The sequence below is a fragment of the Chiloscyllium punctatum genome, chromosome 41 (assembly GCF_047496795.1).
Source record: "Chiloscyllium punctatum isolate Juve2018m chromosome 41, sChiPun1.3, whole genome shotgun sequence".
Classification (NCBI taxonomy): domain Eukaryota; kingdom Metazoa; phylum Chordata; class Chondrichthyes; order Orectolobiformes; family Hemiscylliidae; genus Chiloscyllium; species Chiloscyllium punctatum.
In genome coordinates, this window is record NC_092779.1 from 40,116,752 (window position 1) to 40,136,292 (window position 19,541).

Sequence of the window (19,541 nt, forward strand, 5' to 3'; positions counted from 1 at the left end):
TATTTCAATTTGCACATTCACATTTGTTCCTAATAATGTTTAATTCCCAGAAATCTATCAAGCACCACTTTAGAAAATATTCAATCACATGACTCAGGTAGTGGTCTGCACTGGCTCTTCAAAAAGGAAGATTGTGCCTTTTTAAAAAAAAGTCACTTTCTCCTGCTTTCCACATCCAACTTTTTAAAAAATTAAAATAATTATCTAATGCCCTCTTAAATGCTGAATAGAACCCACCTCCACCACAGAAAACAAAAGTAGCCACACAATACATTTGTAATTGGTGCAACTTATAAAAGTAACATCTTATTTTCAATTTTCTTTCTCTACTTTTGCACATTTAAGTGAAAGTTAAAGAACCCTTAGAGAATAAAGTTGGGACAACGTTTTCATGAGCAAGCAAATGACGGTCATAGATCAGCATCTGGTCCAACTTGTCCATGCCAACCAAATTCCTAAATTAATCCAGTCCTATTTACCAGCATTTGGCAAATCCCTCTCTAAACTCTGATAACAATGACAAAATGCTGGAAGTCACAGTGGGATATGCAGCATCCATGGAGAGAAAGAGTAAGCTGAGTGAAGTCACATCAGCTTTGAAGAATCATCCAGACTTGAAACATTAGCTTGCATTCTTCTCTATGGACGCTGCCTGATCCACTCCAATTACCAGTATTTGGTTTCAGTAAAGATTCCTGCACTGCAGTAATTTGCCCCCTCTTCCTATTCAAGTACCCATCTAGATGTTTTTTTAAATGTTGTTATTGTACCAGCCTCCACCACTCCCCCTGGCAGCTCATTCCATACACACACCACCCTCTCCATGAGAGCAATGTCCCAGAGGTCTCTCTCATATCTTTATCCTCTCATCTTAAACTCATGCCCTCTACTCTAGGACTTCTCTATCCTGGGAAAAGACTTTGGCTATTCACCCAATCCATGTATCTCAATTTTATAAATCTCTAAGATCCCCCTCAGCCTTGACACTCCAGGGAAAAATAGCCCCTGTATATTCAACCTCTGTCTATAGTTCAAAACCTCCAACCACGGCAACATCCCTGAAAATCTTTTCAGAACTCTTTCAAGCTACTCAACATCTTTCCTGTAGCAGGGAGACCAGAACTTAATGCAGTATTCCAAAAGTGGTCTAACAGATGTCATGTACAGCTACAACAAGACATCCCAAATCTTGTATTCAGTGTTCTGATGAATAAACATCAAGTGTACCAGGGTAGTGAATGCAAGTGTCTATGACTCGGAGTTCAAGGAACTATGAATCTATAACACAAAGGTCTCTGTTCAGCAACACTGCTCAGTATCCATCATTAAATGTGCAAGTTTTCCCCTGATTTCCCTTAGCAATATTCAACACTTCACATTAAACTCCATTTGTCTATCCTCAGCCCATCAGAATAATTGATCAAGATCATGTTGAACCGAGATAAGCTTTTTCACTGTCCACTACATCAATTTTGGTGTCATCTACAAACAATCACCCCTCCTATTTTCACATCCAAATCATTTATATGAATGACAAAAAGCACTGATTCTTGCAGAACACCACTGGTCATAGGCCTCAGTCTGAATAACAAACTTCCACCACTGTGTACTACCATCGAGCCAGTCTTTTTTCTCATCCAAATGGCTAGTTCTCCCTGGATTCTGAGAGATCTAACCATGCTAGCCAGTCTACAATGTGGAACCTTGTTGAATGCCTTACTGAAGTCCAAGTGGACAGCATCCACCACTCTGCCTTCAATCATCTTTGTCACTTCTTCTGAAAAGAAAACTCAGTCAAGTTAGTGAGACATGATTCCCACACAAAGCCATGTTGACTATCTCAATCAGTCCTTGCCTTTCCAAATACATGCAGATACTAAAATCCCAAAGTGCCCTCCAACAGCTTCTGGAATATGCCTGATCAGATCCCAACATTTATCCATCTTTATGCATTTTAAGACATCCAGCACCACCCTCTGTATTATAAACAGCTTTCAAGACATCACTGCTCATTTCTCCAAGTTCTCAAGCTTCAATACCCCACTCCACAATAAACACCGAGGTGAAATACTCCTTTACGTGTAACTCACAAGATGGCCTTATTGATCTTTAGGAGGACCTATTCTCTCCCTAGTTAGCCTTTTATCCTTAATGTCCATTGTAGAATCTCTTAGGTTTGGCAAATAGGGTTAACACGAATCCAATCTCATGTATCCTTTTTGCCCTGACAATTTCCCTAGAGTATACACCCACTCACATTATACTCTAGAGGTTAGGTGATCCCAGCTGTCTATACCTGCCATATGCCTCCTTGTCCTCAACTACAGCCTCAATTCTCTGGTCATCCAGCATTTCCTATATCGATCAGCCTTGCCCTTCACACTAAGAGGAACATTAGTGCCTCTGGAAGATGTCAGATTATGTGAAGATTGGGCGAGGCGGGGGCGGGGGGGGGGGGGGGGGTGGGGGGGGTAGTGTGGGGATGGAGCTCAGAGACAAAAAAGTAGTTAGACAGACAAAAGGAGTGAATAATGATCTGGCCTAGGAGGGGTGAACAGCTGTTAAGAGACGGTTAGCCACTAACAATAGGTAGTGTGTAAAGGCAGACTATGTGATAACAAGGTCTAGTGTGTGGGGTAGAGGGCGAGAACATGGGAGAGTGCAGGCACTAAAATGTTTGAATTCAATATTGATTCTGGAGGGTTGCTTAGTCCAAAAGGTGCTGTTCTTCCAGCTTGCACAGACCTTCGCTCGAACACTGCAATGAGCCTGAGACAAATGTTGGCCAGGGAATAGGGTGGCATGTTGAAGTGGCAGGCAATTCAAATAGGCCACTAATATTGACTCTAAACCCAACAATTCCCACAGCTACCCGAGGTCACCCCCTACCTATAATCCTCACACCCAGCTTCCTGGAGAGACTCCATTCCATTCTCCCAGCTTCCTCGTCTCCATTGTGTGTGTTCTGATGAGATTAACTTTGACAAGGAACCTCTGAATTGTCCACCTTCTTTCTCAATCAAAAGATTCCCCAGCACTTTTGTCAACAGGGGGCTCATCTGTATCTGCCCCATCTCCTGCACCTCCACTCTCACCTCCTCACTTGCCTCCTGCAACAGTGTTAGGGTTCTCTTTGCCCTTACCTACCATCCCACTAACAGTCACATCCAGAAGATCATCAGCTGTCAATCTTGCTACCGTCAGCTGTATGCCGCCACCACCAGATACACATTCCTCTCCCCTCTCCACCTTCCGCAGGTACTGTTACCTCCGGGACACCCTAGTCCATTTTTCCTTCGCTCCCAATATCTCTCCACAGCCTCATGGCATTTACAGCATCTGCAGTTCTTATCTGCCACTTGGACATATGGGAGTATTTCAATGGGGATTTACCCTGAAACAGTTGTCTCCAAATCAACCTTCTCCAATTTCTACTAAATATTCATAGTGTTCCTTCCCCCAGTTCAACACCTTCAACCAAGGACTGCTGCTATCCCTATCCACGAGTATCCTAAAACTCACTGTGTTATGGTCACTACTCCCAAAATGCTCCCCTACTGAAACTTCACTTGCCTGGCTGGGCTCATTTCCCAAATCCAGGTCCAGTAAAACCCTTTTCCCTGGTTGGACTGTTTACATTCTGTGTCAAGAAACTCTCCTGAATGGTCTTTACGAATTCCACCCATGCAAACCCCTAGCACAAAGTGAGTCCCAGTCAATACAGCAAAGTTAAAAATCACCCACCTACTGTTTTTACATCTTCCTAAAATCTGTCTACATATTCTCTCATCGCCCACTGGCTGTTGGGAGGCTGATATTATACCCCCAGCATTGTGATTTCATCTTTCCTGCTTTTGAGTTCTACCCATATTGCCTCGTTTTAAGAGTCCCCTCCTCCTTCAGTACACCCCCATTCCCCCACCACCACTTCTACATCCCCTTCTAACACACTTGAAACTTTTAAATCCTGGGACATTCAGCGGCCAGTCCTGTCCCTCTTTCAGCCAAGTCTCCATAATTGCAATAATGTCATAGAGCATTGGTTAGTACTTGGAACGGAGTTCATTTACCTTGCCTATTATATTTCTTACATTAAAACACATTCAATTCAGACCAACTCCTGAGTAGAGATAAGGAGTTTTTATTCTGATCGGTGAGCAGTAGTGTTCCACAGGGGTCAGTGCTGGGACCAAATGTCAAAAATAGAATGTAATGACTTGAAGGAATTGAATAAACTGTAGCCAAACTTCCACACAACACAAAAAAAAGTGAAGCAGCGAGTTGAGGGGAATACAAGCAGTTTACATATAGATAGATTAAGTGAGTATCAAGAGTGTGGTGCTGGAAAAGCACAGCAGGTCAGACAGCATTCCCACTCGACAAGGACATGCAAGGTCCTGGGCCTCCTCCATCACCAAACCCTAACCACCCGATAGCTGGAGTAAGAAGGATTCATCTTCCGTGTTGGTACACTGCAACCACATGGGATTAATGCGGATTTCACCAGTTTCACCATTTCTTCTCCCACTACATTATCCCAGTCCCAAGCCTCCAACTTGGCACCACCCTCTTGACTTGTCCATCGCCTTTCCTATCTATCCGCTCCAACTTCCTCTCCAAGTAATCAACCTTCTCCCCACCTTCATCTACCTATTGCATTCCTAGCTACCTTCCCCCTAGCCACCAACCCCCCACACCCCATTTATCTCTCAGTAACCACCCCCCCTCCCCGGTTTCCTCCCAGAGTCCAAAAGATGTGCAGGTTGGGTGAATTGGTCATATTAAATTGCCCATAGCGTTATGTGCATTAATCAGAGATAAATGTATGGGAGTGTTCGGAAGGGAGGTGCGGAGTTATTGAACCGAAGGGCCTGTTTCCATACTGTAGGGAATCTAATCGAAGTCTAAATTGTGACTCTACTCACTGGAGTTTAGAAGAATGAGGTGGTCTCATTGAAATTTGCAAGTTACCTAAAAGGCTTGACAGGCTAAGTGGTGAGAGGATGTTTCCCCTTCTTGAGACAGTCAAGCACCACAGGGCATAGTTTCTTGCCAACTCAAGACTGATTGAGGAGGAATTTATTTTGAAGGTGACTGTCTTTGGAAAGTTCTTGGGGCAGAATCATTGTATATATTTAAGGCTGAGAGATGACTGCTTGATCAGCAAGGGAATCCAGAGTTGCAGGGGAAGGCAGAAGGGAAGGGGAGAGAATGCGAGAGCAAAGGAGATGGGGTGAGGGGGGGCAGCAAGAGGAAGGGGGGCAAATGGAGGAAAACAGGGTTGGTAGAAAAAAAAAGGGGAGATTCTGCCTATGGTGCTAATAGATCAACATTCCAGAAATAGTCACATTCCTGACCAGGACGTTGACGCAATTACCACATCTCACCAAAGTCCACTACAATCATCCAGGAGTGTTCAGTAAACAAAACCTATAGCACAAATTCACTCGCCAAATATTGCCAATGTGCAGAAACTGGGAGGTTGCCAGGAATTCATTTATAAAAGACTAGAGAGCCTGATCTGTGGGATTATTAACTCAAAAGATCAACCAAGTCATAACTGGATTCTGGTGCCTTTAGAAAGATGGCGTGAACATATATTGGAGGCTACCACAGGGGCAAATACTGGTTGATTCTCAAACACTGGAGAGGATGATAGAATTGGTAACTAAATTACCATGTCTGCAATTGGGAACTAAGCCAATGGCTTTGATCTTCCAATACTTATTTGGAGGAAATTGCTGCTCATTCAGTATGGACATTGAGACCAAAAAGGTATGCAATGTGAGAACTCTACCACAGCCCGTCAAGACACTACCCTGATTTGGAAAAATATTGCTACTTCAAGTTATGGCAGAGAGATTAGCTTTTGGTCACAGTGGGATTCAAAAACTAGTTACCATGGAGAAACCAAAATACACAAGCACCATTTGCTCAAAAATGGTGACACGATTAGGGGGTTAGACAGCCATTTCTGGCAATCTCAGGAAATTACATACAGAAATCTGGCAGCTGCTGCCTGAGTTTTCTGTTCCTCTAAAAACATTTTGTACATCTGACTCTAGTTGCTTCACGTTTTACCTACAAGCACATCACATGAGTGCCTGTGCCAATTGATCCAAGATTATTTGCTGAGGACACAGTAAAGCTCAAGCCAGTTGCCGCTGAAATATAGCTGAAACCTTTTTCACCAAAATATAACAATAAGGGTCTGTTAAATTTCATTGCTTTAAATGGAAGTGTAAACAATTTTCTATCAAAATTAGAACTTGCCTTTTTTATGTTGCAACAGGATTGAAGTTCTAATGGAGGTACATCAAATTCCACTCTTTTTGGCAAAGTATGTATGGAACTGTTTCATACCCTTTTTCATAAATTGTGCAGATATTTTTGAAAAAAAATTAAAATAAGAGGAACATGAAATTGACAGGTATTGAACTTTATCATGTAGGTTGTATAAAACAGACCTGCTTCAGATGTTAATTTTTTACATTGATGTAAATCTCATGTTCCTTCATTTAATTATTGTGCAGATGTCCACAAAAAATTTATTCTCTTCTCTTGTAGCTCAATCTTTCTTTCCCTCTGTATTTCACTTTGCTTCCTTTTACATGATTTAGGAATGGAGGACCAGAATTTACTGTTGCCAAAGAAACACCATGTAATTAAATTTCTACAATCTTTCCCATTAATTGTCACATAAATTTAAGGGCTCTCTCTACAGGGCCACCTGACACAACTAGAGTCAGATGTATAATATGGAAACAGCCCCTTCAGTCCAACTCATCCTTGCTGACCAGATATCCTAAAATTAATAAAGTCCCACTTTTGGCACTTGGCCCATATCACTCTCAACCCTTCCTATTCTTAAACCCATTCAGATGCACTTTATAATGCTGTAATTATCCCAGCCTCCACCACTTCCTCTGATGCACAACTCTCTGCATGAAAAAGTTGCCCCTTAAGCTCCTTCTAAAATTTTTCCCCTCACCATAAACCTACGCCTTCTAGTTCTGTACTCCTGAACCCGAAGACCTTGTCTATTTGCCCTATCCATGCCCCTCATGATTTTATAAACCTCTATAAGGTCACCCCTCAGCCTCCAATACTCCAGGGAAAACAGCACCAGCCCTATAAGCTCAAACCCTCAACCCTGACAATACCCTTGTAAACTTTGAACCTTTTCAAGTTTCACAACATGCTTCTTACAGGAGGGAGACCAGCATTGCACACAATATTCCAAAAGTGGTCGAACAAATATCCTGTACAGCTACAACGTGACCTCCCAACTCCTGTAGTCAATGTCAGACCAATAACAGAAAGCATGCTGAACACCTTCTTCACTATCTTATCTACCGGAGACTCTACCTTCAAGGAAGAACGAACCTGCACTCCAGGTTGAAGTCTTGTTGATGAACAGTGCATAATCTGAAGTAGTGTAGTTTTAAATTCAACTATTCTGGATAGACAATCTCAGACTAAACATGGATAATCCCCAACATCATGGAGTCTGTACTTATAAATACAGGAACACCACACAGTTTCCAAAAATACTGACAACTTTTAAGTCACAAGTTAAGATACATCCTGACCAAAAAAGATAATTGCTCAATTTTGAACTTTGGCTCAAAATTAAGAGACATAATCCAGGTGTATTTTTTTTTCTCCAGACACAGGATATGGTCATAATATTAAGGCAAAATAGAGCGCCAAATAGATTTTCAAATTACTAAGCTTGGGGAAATTAAATTGCAGGAAAATTCATGCATGACTGAAAGTAATTAAAGAGTCTTACCTCATTCAAATCGAGGAATGCAGCATTGCATGGATAGGTACAAACTCTGCAAAATCATAAGATAGATCAAGTGAATTTTAAATACAATCATGTCACATGCAATCCAGATCTACCAATCTTGGCTTCATCGCCCTTAGGTGATCCTCGCCATAGAATGACAGATTTTTGAGATTTGAAATTGGCTTATGCTTTAAGGTGGTGAGAGGTGTTGTAAGGCAATGTTTCAGATTTTCTAACCAAACTACTCCTCGTCAGAAAGCACTTCACACATCACACCTAAACAATCCAGTACCAGGTTTAAGATTATTTCCACTTCTTAAATTTTCTCAGTACAAACAATTTTTTTCTGTCTACTTCTAAATGAAGAAGTTAAGTGATTTAATGATCTAGTTATCTTCTAAACTCAAAAGAATACAAGCTTTCTCCTTGCAACAAATGCTTAATTTAAATCTTGCAGGTTTATTTTGGTGATGGGTTCTTGTGGCACAGTGACGGATAGCGTCCTGGCTTCTGTACCAGGAAGGTAAAAACAATGACTGCAGATGCTGAAAACCAAATACTGGATTAGTGGTGCTGGAAGAGCACAGCAGTTCAGGCAGCATCCAACGAGCAGCGAAATCGACGTTTCGGGCAAAAGCCCTTCATCAGGAATAAAGGCAGTGAGCCTGAAGCATGGAGAGATAAGCTAGAGGAGGGTGGGGGTGGGGAAGAGAGTAGCATAGAGTACAATGGGTGAGTGGGGGAGGAGATGAAGGTGATAGGTCAAGGAGGAGAAGGTGGAGTGGATAGGTGGAAAAGATGATAGGCAGGTCGGACAAGTCAAGAAGACAGTGACTGAGCTGGAAGTTTGAAACTAGGATGAGGTGGGGGAAGGGGAAATGAGGAAGCTGTTGAAGTCCACATTGATGCCCTGAGGGTTGAAGTGTTCCGAGGCGGAAGATGAGGCGTTCTTCCTCCAGGCGTCTGGTGGTGAGGGAGCGGCGGTGAAGGAGGCCCAGGAGCTCCATGTCCTCGGCAGAGTGGGAGGTGGATGTTGAAATGTTGGGCCACGGGGCAGTTTGGTTGATTGGTGCGGGTGTCTCGGAGATGTTCCCTAAAGCGCTCTGCTAGGAGGCGCCCAGTCTCCCCAATGTAGAGGAGACCACATCGGGAGCAACGGATACAATAAATGATATTGGTGGATGTGCAGGTGAAACTTTGATGGATGTGGAAGGCTCCTTTAGGGCCTTGGATAGAGGTGAGGGAGGAGGCGTGGGCACAGGTTTTACAGTTCCTGCGGTGGCAGGGGAAAGTGCCAGAATGGGAGGGTGGGTCGTAAGGGGGTGTGGACCTGACCAGGTAGTCACGGAGGGAACGGTCTTTGCGGAAGGCGGAAAGGGGTGGGGAGGGAAATATATCCCTGGTGGTGGGGTCTTTTTGGAGGTGGCGGAAATGTCGGTGGATGATTTGGTTGATGCGAAGGTTTGTAGGGTGGAAGGTGAGCACCAGGGGCGTTCTGTCCTTGTTACTATTGGAGGGGTGGGGTCTGAGGGAGGAGGTGCGGGATGTGGACGAGATGCGTTGGAGGGCAGGGAAGGGAAATTGCGGTCTCTAAAGGAGGAGGCCATCTGGTGTGTCCTATGGTGGAACTGGTCCTCCTGGGAGCAGATACGGAGGCGGAGAAATTGGGAATACGGGATGGCATTTTTGCAAGAGATAGGGTGGGAAGAGGTGTAATCCAGGTAGCTATGGGAGTCAGTGGGTTTGTAAAAAATGTCAGTGTCAAGTCGGTCGTCACGAATGGAGATGGAGAGGTCCAGGAAGGGGAACGAGGTGTCAGAGATGGTCCAGGTAAATTTAAGGTCAGGGCGGAATGTGTTGGTGAAGTTGATGAATTGCTCAACCTCCTCGCGGGAGCACGAGGTGGCGCCAATGCAGTCATCAATGCAGCGGAGGAACAGGTGGGGAGTGGTGCCGGTGTAATCACGGAAGATCAACTGTTCTACATAGCCAACAAAGAGACAGGCATAGCTGGGGCCCATACGTGTGCCCATGGCTACGCCTTTGGTCTGGAGGAAGTGGGAGGATTCAAAGGAGAAATTGTTAAGGATGAGGACCAGTTCGGCCAAACGAATGAGTGTGTCAGTGGAAGGGTACTGTTGGGGACGTCTGGAGGGGAAAAAACGGAGGGCTTGGAGGCCCTGGTCATGGCGAATGGAGGCGTAGAGGGATTGGATATCCATGGTGAAGATAAGGCGTTGGGGGCCGGGGAAACAGAAGTCTTGGAGGAGGTGGAGGGCGTGGGTGGTGTCTCGAACATATGTGGGGAGTTCCTGGGGGGATAGGACAGTGTCAAGGTCGGTAGAGATGAGTTCGGTGGGGCAGGAGCATGCTGAGACAATGGGTCGGCCAGGGTGGTCAGGCTTGTGGATCTTGGGAAGGAGGTAGAACCTGGCAGTGCAGGGTTCCCGGACTATGAGGTTGGAAGCTGTGGGTGGGAGATCTCCTGAGGTGATGAGGTTCTGTATGGTCTGGGTGATGATGGTTCTGTACCAGGAGACAAGTCAAATCCCACCAGCTTCAGAGGGGTGTAAAAATATGCACTCAGGTTGTTTGGAAAATGTCTAAATCAACTTTGGAGAACTTTTGTGCAGCAGTGGATAGTACAGTCAGAATCCCTGCAGTGCACAAAGAGCCATTCAGCCCACTGAGTCTGCACTGGCCTTCCAAAAAGCATCCTGCCATCCCTGTAACCCGTGCTTTTATCATGGCCAATCCACCTAACCTGCACGACTTTGGACAGCAGGAGGAAACCAGACCACTCAACAGAAACCCAAATGACACGGAGAATGTACAAATGCCACATAGACAGACAACCAAGGGTGAAATTTAACCCAGATCGCTGATGGTGTAAGGCAGCAGTGCTAACCACTTAGCCAACGTGCCATCCCTGATGTTTGGGCCAGAAGACCTGTTCCAGAGGTGTGCATCATAAGGAGATATTAGATCAGATAGCGTGAACATGGAACAAGAGGGGGCCACTCAGTTTTTGAATCCTGTTCTGCCATTCGATAAGATCATGGCTGATTTTAACTCAATTCTTTGGCAAGGAGGATTAGGGAGCAGCCAAAGGCATTTTACTCATACGTGAGAAGTAGGAGAACGATCAGGGAGAAGGCAGGGCCGATCAGGGATAGCGGAGGGAACTTGTGAGTGGTGTCTGAGCAGAAAGGGGAAGCCCTACATGAGTTTTTTTGCTTCAGTTTTCACCAAGGAAAGGGACCTTTAATGTGAATGAGAACTTAGAGGAGCTGGGATACAGGCTTGAACAGATCAAGATTGGTGGTGAAGTTGGTGTGCTGGAAACTTTGGCAAACATTAAGATTGATAAGTCCCCAGGACCAGACCAGATTTATTCTAGGCTGCTCCGGGAAGCGAGAAAGGAGGTTGTTAAGCTGTTGGCTAAGATCTTTGCCTCCTCACTCTCCACAGGAGTCGTACCGAGGATTCTTTTCAAGGGTAACAGGGAAATCCCTGGCAATTACAGACCAGTCAGTCTCACATCTGTGGTCAGCCAAGATTTGGAAAGAATTCTGAGGGTTAGGATTTATGACTATTTGGCAAAGCATAATGCGATTAAAGGCAGTCAGCATGGCTTTGTGAGCAGCAGGTCATGCCTCACAAATCTTGAGTCGAGGATGCGACAAGACAGGACGATGAAGGTCGAGCAGTGAATGTGGTATATATAGACTTCAGCAGAGCATTTGACAAGGCTCCCCATGGTAGGCTCATTCATAAAGTCAGGAGGTATGGGATAAGGGGAGATTTGGCTATCTGGATTCAGAATTGGTTGGCTGACAGAAGGCAGAGAATGGTTGTAGATGGAAAGTATTCTGCCTGGCAGTCAGTGTTAAGTGGGGTCCCAGAGGATTCTGTTCTTGGGCTTCTGTTCTTTGTAGTTTTTATAAATGACTTGGAATGAGGAGGTTGAGGGGCGGGTCAGAAAATTTGCGGTTGACACAAAAGGTTGGAGGTGCCGTTGATAGTATAGAGGGCTACTGCAAGCTGCAACATGACAGACAGGTTGCAGAGTTGGGTTGAGAAATGGCAGATGGAGTTCAACCTGGATAACTGTAAAGTGATGCATTTTGGAAGGTCAAACTCAAATGCTGAATATAAGATTAAAAGACAGGATTCTTGGCAGTGTGGAGGAATAGAGGGATCTGAGTGTGCAAGTACATCGGTCCCTCAAAGTTGCCACCCAAGTGGATAGGGTAGTTAAGAAAGCATATGGTGTTTTGGCTTTCATTAACAGGGGGATCGAGTTTAAGAACAGTGAGGTTTTGCTGCAGCTCTACAAGTCCCTGGTGAGACCACACTTTGGAATATTGTATCCAGTTCTGGTCACCCTACTATAGAAAAGATAGAGGCTTTGGAGAAGGTGCAAAGTAGGTTTACCCAGGATGCTGCCTGGTCTGGAGGGCTTGCCTTATGAAGAAGGGCTGAATAAGCTCAGACTTCTCTCTCTGGAGAGGAGGAGGAAGAGAGGTGACCTGAGGTGGCATACATGATGAGAGGAATAGATAGAGTCAATTAGCCAGAGACTTTTCCCCAAGGCAGCATTGACTGGTATAAAGATATCAGGAGGAAGGTATAAAGGAGACGTCAGAGATAGGTTCTTTACGCAGAGAGTTGTGAATGCATTGAATGCGTTGCCAGCTGTGGTGGTGGAAGCAGAATCATTAGGGACATTGAAGCGACTGCTGGACATGCACATGGATAGCATTGAATGGAGGGGTGCAGAGCTTAAATTTTACATTCTGATTAAACTACGGCACAATATAATGGGCCAAAGGGCCTGTTCTGTGCTGTACCTTTCTACTTTATGTTCTTTTCTGCATATCCCAGATTACCAAGTGGATGAAAGGTTATCAAGAATATTCTTAAAAATATTTGAAGGCTCTTTATCCACTGCTTTTTGAGGAAGGGAATTCCAGATACTCAATGCACAGTCCCTCAGGACCTTTCAAATTAAGTCTCCTTGGACACTTCTAAACTTCAAGGAAAACAAGGTCAAGATAGTACCATACCAATAGGAGCAACGCTTATCGTCATGGCACTCTGGGGTAGTTTGAAATCAAATGCTGCTACTCCTAAAGCTAAAGATTTTAAAAACGTGTGTAAAGATTTGAATTTACTTGACTCTTGGATCCAGGTTGACAAAGTGTGGACCAGGTTTTGGACATAAAAATTACTTGTAATCGTCAGACTCTAGCTACAGGTAAACAATTATGAACTGTTAACACACACACACACACGGAATAAAAGGAAAGCAGTTCATTTGTTCCTGTTCACAAGATTTATGGAGAATTCTCATTAATCAGAACGTTGTTTCTGACTTGTTCTTCCTTAAATGCTTCCATTGGTTAACTCAAAGTAACAGGTAAGCTGGTTCAACTATTAGCATTCCACAATTCAAAGTCACAAATTGAAAGCAATTGAAGGTAAATTGTTTTAAAGTGATTTACTGCAGAGAACAGAGAGATCGTTCCAAAGCTGATGGTCTGAAGAAGTCTCTGTATTGTGCCCACAATCCTATGATGTTCATTTTTCAAAGAATAAATCCTGGTTGCTGATAGGCAGAAGGCCTTTGTTATTAACAACTGGTCATTGGTTTGCTGACCAGTTTTGTTGCCAACAAAAGCTCCACATGTACATAAGCCCTGTGCTCCAGCTCATCTACAAACTTAATCACTGGTTCACAAGCAGCAGCATAAACAATGCTTGCAATGCATGTCAAGTTGTTTGCTTTTTGCACATGCAACATTCTACCAGATCACTCTGGTTTTAGAGAGCATGTTTCTCATTTGAAGTGTTTCTCATTTCAGTCCGCATTATAAAATAAAGCTGACATGGTCTTTGCATTGGATTGGAAGAATTTGGGAATTCAGCAGAGGACAACAAAGACTTTGATCACAAAAGAGAATACAGACTGTGAAAAAAAAAACAAGAACTAAGTTTAGAAAAGCTTCTACAAGCAAATTAAAAAAGGAAACAAGTGTAAAGAAAAAGTCTTGCTTCAATTGCATCGAACACAGAGACCACACCTCAAGCAGCATGCTGTTCCTTTCGCCCAAGGAAGGGCATACTTGCAATTAATGTAGAGCGGTGGAATTTCATTAGGTTGGTTCTTTAGATGGTGAGGCTGTCCTATGGAGGACATATTAAGGAGACTGGGCCTACATTCTGTAGAATTTAGCAGAATTAGGGATAATCTCCAAAAATACCAAAATTCTTCAGGGTAAACAGCATAGAAGAAATATGGTTATGATTATTAGAGTTCAATCATCAGGTGTTTCTCAGGGTAGTGTCCCAGATGCAACCACCTTCAGTTGCTGCAAATAGATTTATGATGATAGATGGGCAGCCAGGTAGCTCAGTGGTTAACATTGCAATCTCATAGCATCAGGGACCCAGGTTCAACTCCAGGCTTGGGCATCTGTCTGTGTGGAGTGTGCACATTCTCCCCTTGTCTGCGTGGGTTTTGTCCCACAGTCTAAAGATATACAGATCAGGTGGATTGGTGATCCTAAATTGCCCAGTGTTAGGTACATTGGTCAGAGGGAAATGGGTCTGGATGGGGTACTTTTCAGAGGGTCGGTGTGGACTGGTTAGGCTGAAGGGCCTGTTTCCACACCATAGGGAATCTAATCTAATCATGAGTAGTCATAACTGTGGATATTTAACATCATTTGCAACTCCTCGGATACTGAAGAGAAGGCATTACAAATCACTCATGATCCCATCAATATTTTGGGGATTACAATGGACAAAAAAAAAACCCAACTCAAGTGGGCTAACATACAGTGGCTACAAAAACTGATCCTAATAGCACTGGGGGTGAACTACATCCATGAAATACAACATTATTTCACTTTGAAAGTGGTGGTAAGGATGAGCAATGAACACTGGCCAAACCAACAATTACCATGAACAAAAAAAAAAAAGAGGGATAGAGAAACCAGAATTAGAGGAGCACATAAGAGTTATGGAAGGGCAGGAGATTAATGCTAGAAATGGGCAAGGCTCTTAGAGGATTTGAGAATAAAAAGATGAGAATTTTAAAACTGTACTGGTTGCCTGAGAACCAGTACAAGTCAATGAAAATGAGGCAATAGCAAGACAGATTAAATTTTGGATGACTTCAGGCTTACAGAGTTGAACTGGGACATGAGTCAGTAATACATTAGAATATTCAAGTCTTGAAGCAACAGTGTCATGAACAAAGGTCTCATTAGTCATTAAGCAGAGATGATTTAGGTAATCTCATGATGGCACAATTACTGTACAAGGTCAGAAAGATTATTAATAGACTGGTTTAACTGGGCACTATTGCCATGAGTACCTATTGAATGTCAGCAGATGGGATGTGAAAATAATGGTTTTGATTTTATCAATACTTAGCGAGTGGAAAATTCTGTTCATACAATACTGGCCATCAGAGAAACAATAGGTAGATGTAGGTGGGGGTGATTCCAAACCTCCAACTTGGCACTGCCATCTTCCTTCCCATCGCTCCACTCTACCCTGCCCGCTGACACATCACCACCCCCACCCCCACCCCCCCCCCCACCCCAACGCCAGTTTTCTCTCAGCCCTCCTCAATTCCTGCCCCCTTCACACCTCATTCCTGATGAAGGGCTTATGCCTGGAATGTCAACTCTCATGCTTATCGAAAGCTGCCTGACCTTCTGTGTTTTTCAACTCTGGCTTTCCAGCATCTGCAGTCCTCACTTTCTCCTGGCCATCAGATACGCAGACTCAATATAATGGAGGCGGAATCAAGAGGGGTGCTGCTAAGGTGATGGGAGTCATCAGTGGATATGTAAAAACAAATACATGCCTTCAGGCAATGATCATGGAAACAGCATGTAGATTGGGTAGAAAATCATAGACCAGCTGAGGGATACCAACAGTAAATTGTCATCATCTGTGCTGTTGACAGTAATATCTGAATATCTTTATGGATTAGTCCAACTATCATATTTTGATTGGAAAAAATGATTGATTGTATTAGTTACACTGACATTTCACTAAAAGAATTGAACACAATCACACAATAAAATCAATTGTTATTTTAAACAGAGCTTAAAATGTTGCCTGTAGGCTTACATATGCATGATCAAATGGAAACTCTTCAGGTGTGATTGGAAGGAGTATAGGGCGAGCAAGAGTAGCAGAAGCCACAAATTTCTATGTTGACCAACAATTCACCCAAGTTATCATACATCTTGCACAATAAGTAGTTCACAAACACTAACCTGAAATGAATGCAAAATTGAATTTTAAAATTAACCAGCTCTTCACTCTTTATTCCATGATAATGAAATCAAAATACTATTACTTCAATAAATATTTTTCACGGTTATATTTGTTACATTTTAAATTCAAATGAGGATCCTACCTTCTCTTATTGCGAAGGCTTTCATTTAATGAATTGAGAAATTTTCTACAATCCTTCAAAAGAAAAAATATTTTTAGGCATCAGATTTGACAATAATACTTCTGACTTTTGAACTGAAGACCAACAGTTGAGTTTAAGACAGTGTTAGCCAATGTGTCATGACATAATTACACAAACAGCCTCACTTACACTTCAAGTACTTTACATATAGCATAACCTAAAATCATCAAAATGAACAGGAGACACTAGATTGGTAGTACAGAAATTGTTGTGTGGTCACCTTGTTGGCCCCAAATTGAGGCACATCTACCCTTTGAAAATAAAAATCAGGTTATGTAGCAATGAGGAGGACTTCAGCAGGTAAAACGGTTCAGGTGATTGATCAATGCTGTATTCATTATCATCCTGCACAAACAAAAAGCCCTAAATGATGGTGTTCACACATTTTAAACGGCAACTCTCAGCAACCCCCAAAATGGCCTAAAAAAAACTTCCTAATGTTACATCCAAGACAGACTACACCAAAAAGTGGAATGGAATACTGTGCTGTTGTGAAGGAATTTCTGAATTAAACAAAAAGTTCAATTTCCATTTTGTACATTCTGCTAAAAGATTTTAAGACAGCTAACTTAAAGCTTGGTGAAAGATATAATTTGAGAATTACGAAAAGGGAGAACTAAAAGCAAAATGGGGAGAGCATTCCCAAATAGAACCATAAGCAGTTGGAGGCATGGCAATCAGTGTAATTATTGGGGATACAAAAGAGGTCAAATTAACAATGAGTGAAATAGGGCTCTTGGAAAAACAAAGAGTGGTGAGGCCAGTGGCATTTGAAAACCTGACACTGTCAAATAGAGGCAAACTGAGATGGTGAGCTCAGAAAGATCAGTTAGTGGGATTTGGTGCTCTGATATTTTCCCAAATGTAAACTGCAAGCAAACTTATGGCATTTGTGGTATGTGGTACTGGGTAAGGGCTGTTTCATACAGGCCACTGCCACTAGCTCTTTGTAAAGGCTTCAAACCACTATCATTTCGAAAAATATCCAAATACATAAAACTGGAGCTTCAAAATCCCACTTGCATGAAAACTTAATTGTATCTGTTCTGTTTTAATAGAAGTAGAATCTCTGCACATCCTGCTCGGATACACAAATTAAATATTTCAAACTGCAATGAAGGAAGATGGCAGGGAGGACGACACCTGCATTAAATTTGACCTGAGGGTCATGCTGAAGGCAGTAGGACTTTCATGGCCCAGAGTGGGAATTGAACCCATGCCTTTAGCATTACTCTGTATCACAGACGAGCTGTCCAGCCAACTGAGCTAACCGATTACATTATAACATTCATTTTAAAATGGTCTCAGCCACCAATTCGCAGCAGACTTTTATTGTGTTGTTGCCGCAGTCAAGATCCTTAACCATTGAATTTTTAAACGCACTCACAGTTTCAAATTCAGAATCTCTGATCTCTTTGAAAGCATTTGCGTTAGGCTCATCAAACCATTTATAAACCAGGGTCTCTCTTGTCTTCCTATCAGTCATTCTGCATAGTGCTTCAGAAATGGCAACCTGAATTTCATAATCTATTTAAAAAAGATTGAAATCAATCACAAGACAATATATCCTAGTGAAGAGAGACAACAGATAAATTTATACTGTTACATATAATGATCAGAGTTTTTGGTCAATACGTTCAGAAATGAAAGATTATATGAAAAGTTTTATACTGTTGAACTGATAAGACTGGATTCTGATTAGAGATCAGCTGAAGAGCAAAACAGTAATTTTGCCAGCCAAGTTAAGCTTAACTGCATTTGATGTGACCCTTGGAAATATAAAACAACTAGAAAATAGTGGAAGCACTTAGTTTATGGCAATACATATGAGCACAGTTTCAGGTCTGTGATCTTTCACAAGAGTTCATGGAAACTTTCATGAGAGTATTCTACAGTTTTTGATGATACTTTCATGATGACTCTTGGAGACTGCAACAAAGCAGTCTCATGACTTGTGTTTTCTAAGAAAAAAAGAATCACGATCAAAACAGATGTATTTTTGTATGCTAAGTATCTCAAAACGATAGGTACAATGTGGCATAGTTCCAAGAATCAGACAGAGAACACATCAAATGTCTTTGGAAAACACAGCTGGTTTCCATGGAGGTGGAAGTCTGTATCTATAAGAACCAATGCCTCGCATTGAACTATTGCCTAGCACTTTCTTTAATATCAGAATTCAGTCTCACAGGCAGAAATGACATGTTAAAATTGAACAGCTTAAAATGAAAACTTAGAAATTAGGAGAAGGCCAATATTCAATGCGCAATATGCCATGGCTGAATGCGAATATGCTATCTTTTACAGCATGCCCTTTATTTTCTGCAATAGCTTTTCATGTAGCACTTAGAGTCAGAGATATACAGCACAGAAAGAGACCCTTGTATCCAAGTCATCCATGCCAGCCAGATATTCTAAATTAATCTAGTCCCTTTTTGCAAGTATTTGGCCCATACCTCTCTAAACCTTTCCTATTCATATACCCACCCAGATACCTTTTCAATGTTTTAATTGTACCAGCCTCCAACACTTCCTCTGGCAGCTCATTCTATACACACACCACCCTGTGCATGAAAATGTCGCCCCGGGTCCCTTTTAAATCTCCCGTCTTAAACCTACGCCCTCTAGTTCTAGACATCCCCACCCTGGAGAAAAGACTTTGCCTATTTACCCTATTCTTGCCCCTCATGATTTTATAAACCTGTATAAGGTCACCCCTCAGCCTTCAATGCTCCAGGGAAAATAACACCAGTCTATTCAGCCTCTCCCTATAGCTCCAATCCTCCGACCCTGGCAACATCCTTGTCTGAACCCTTTCACGTTTCACAACATCCTTCCTATAGGAGGGAGACCAGAATTTCACAGTATTCCAAAACTGGTCTAACCAATATCCTATACAGCTGCAACATGATCACCCAACTCCTATAATCAATGTACTGAGCTATAAAGTGTATCAAATGTCTTCTGGAAATCTTAGTACATTTCCAGTATCTTTTTGTCCACAACAAAATTCCAATAGTCAAGCCTGATACCCATAAGATCACATTGACTCTGCCAGATTACCTGAAACATATTCAAGTTTCCAGCCTTGTCTTAAATAATGTATTTCAAAATTTTCCCATTACAGATGCTAATCTAGGAGGATTGGGGAATCCTGCTTTCTCTCTGCCCACCACCCCACCCCTTTTTTTGATTAAACCATTTATACCATCTTAAAATCAAAATGGGACCACATCAAAATCA

General features: G+C 42.5%; 1 protein-coding gene across 1 annotated transcript in view; it reads right to left on the minus strand.

The window, feature by feature from the left end:
- LOC140465108 (synaptonemal complex protein 2-like) overlaps positions 1–19,541 on the minus strand; it is a 243,739-nt gene that overhangs the window by 204,082 nt on the left and 20,116 nt on the right. The window contains exons 6-8 of the mRNA XM_072560975.1: positions 17,686–17,825; positions 16,239–16,291; positions 7,796–7,841 (exon numbers count right to left, since the gene is read on the minus strand). Coding sequence (XP_072417076.1) covers positions 7,796–7,841; positions 16,239–16,291; positions 17,686–17,825 — 239 coding nt within the window. The remainder of the gene's footprint in view (positions 1–7,795; positions 7,842–16,238; positions 16,292–17,685; positions 17,826–19,541) is intronic.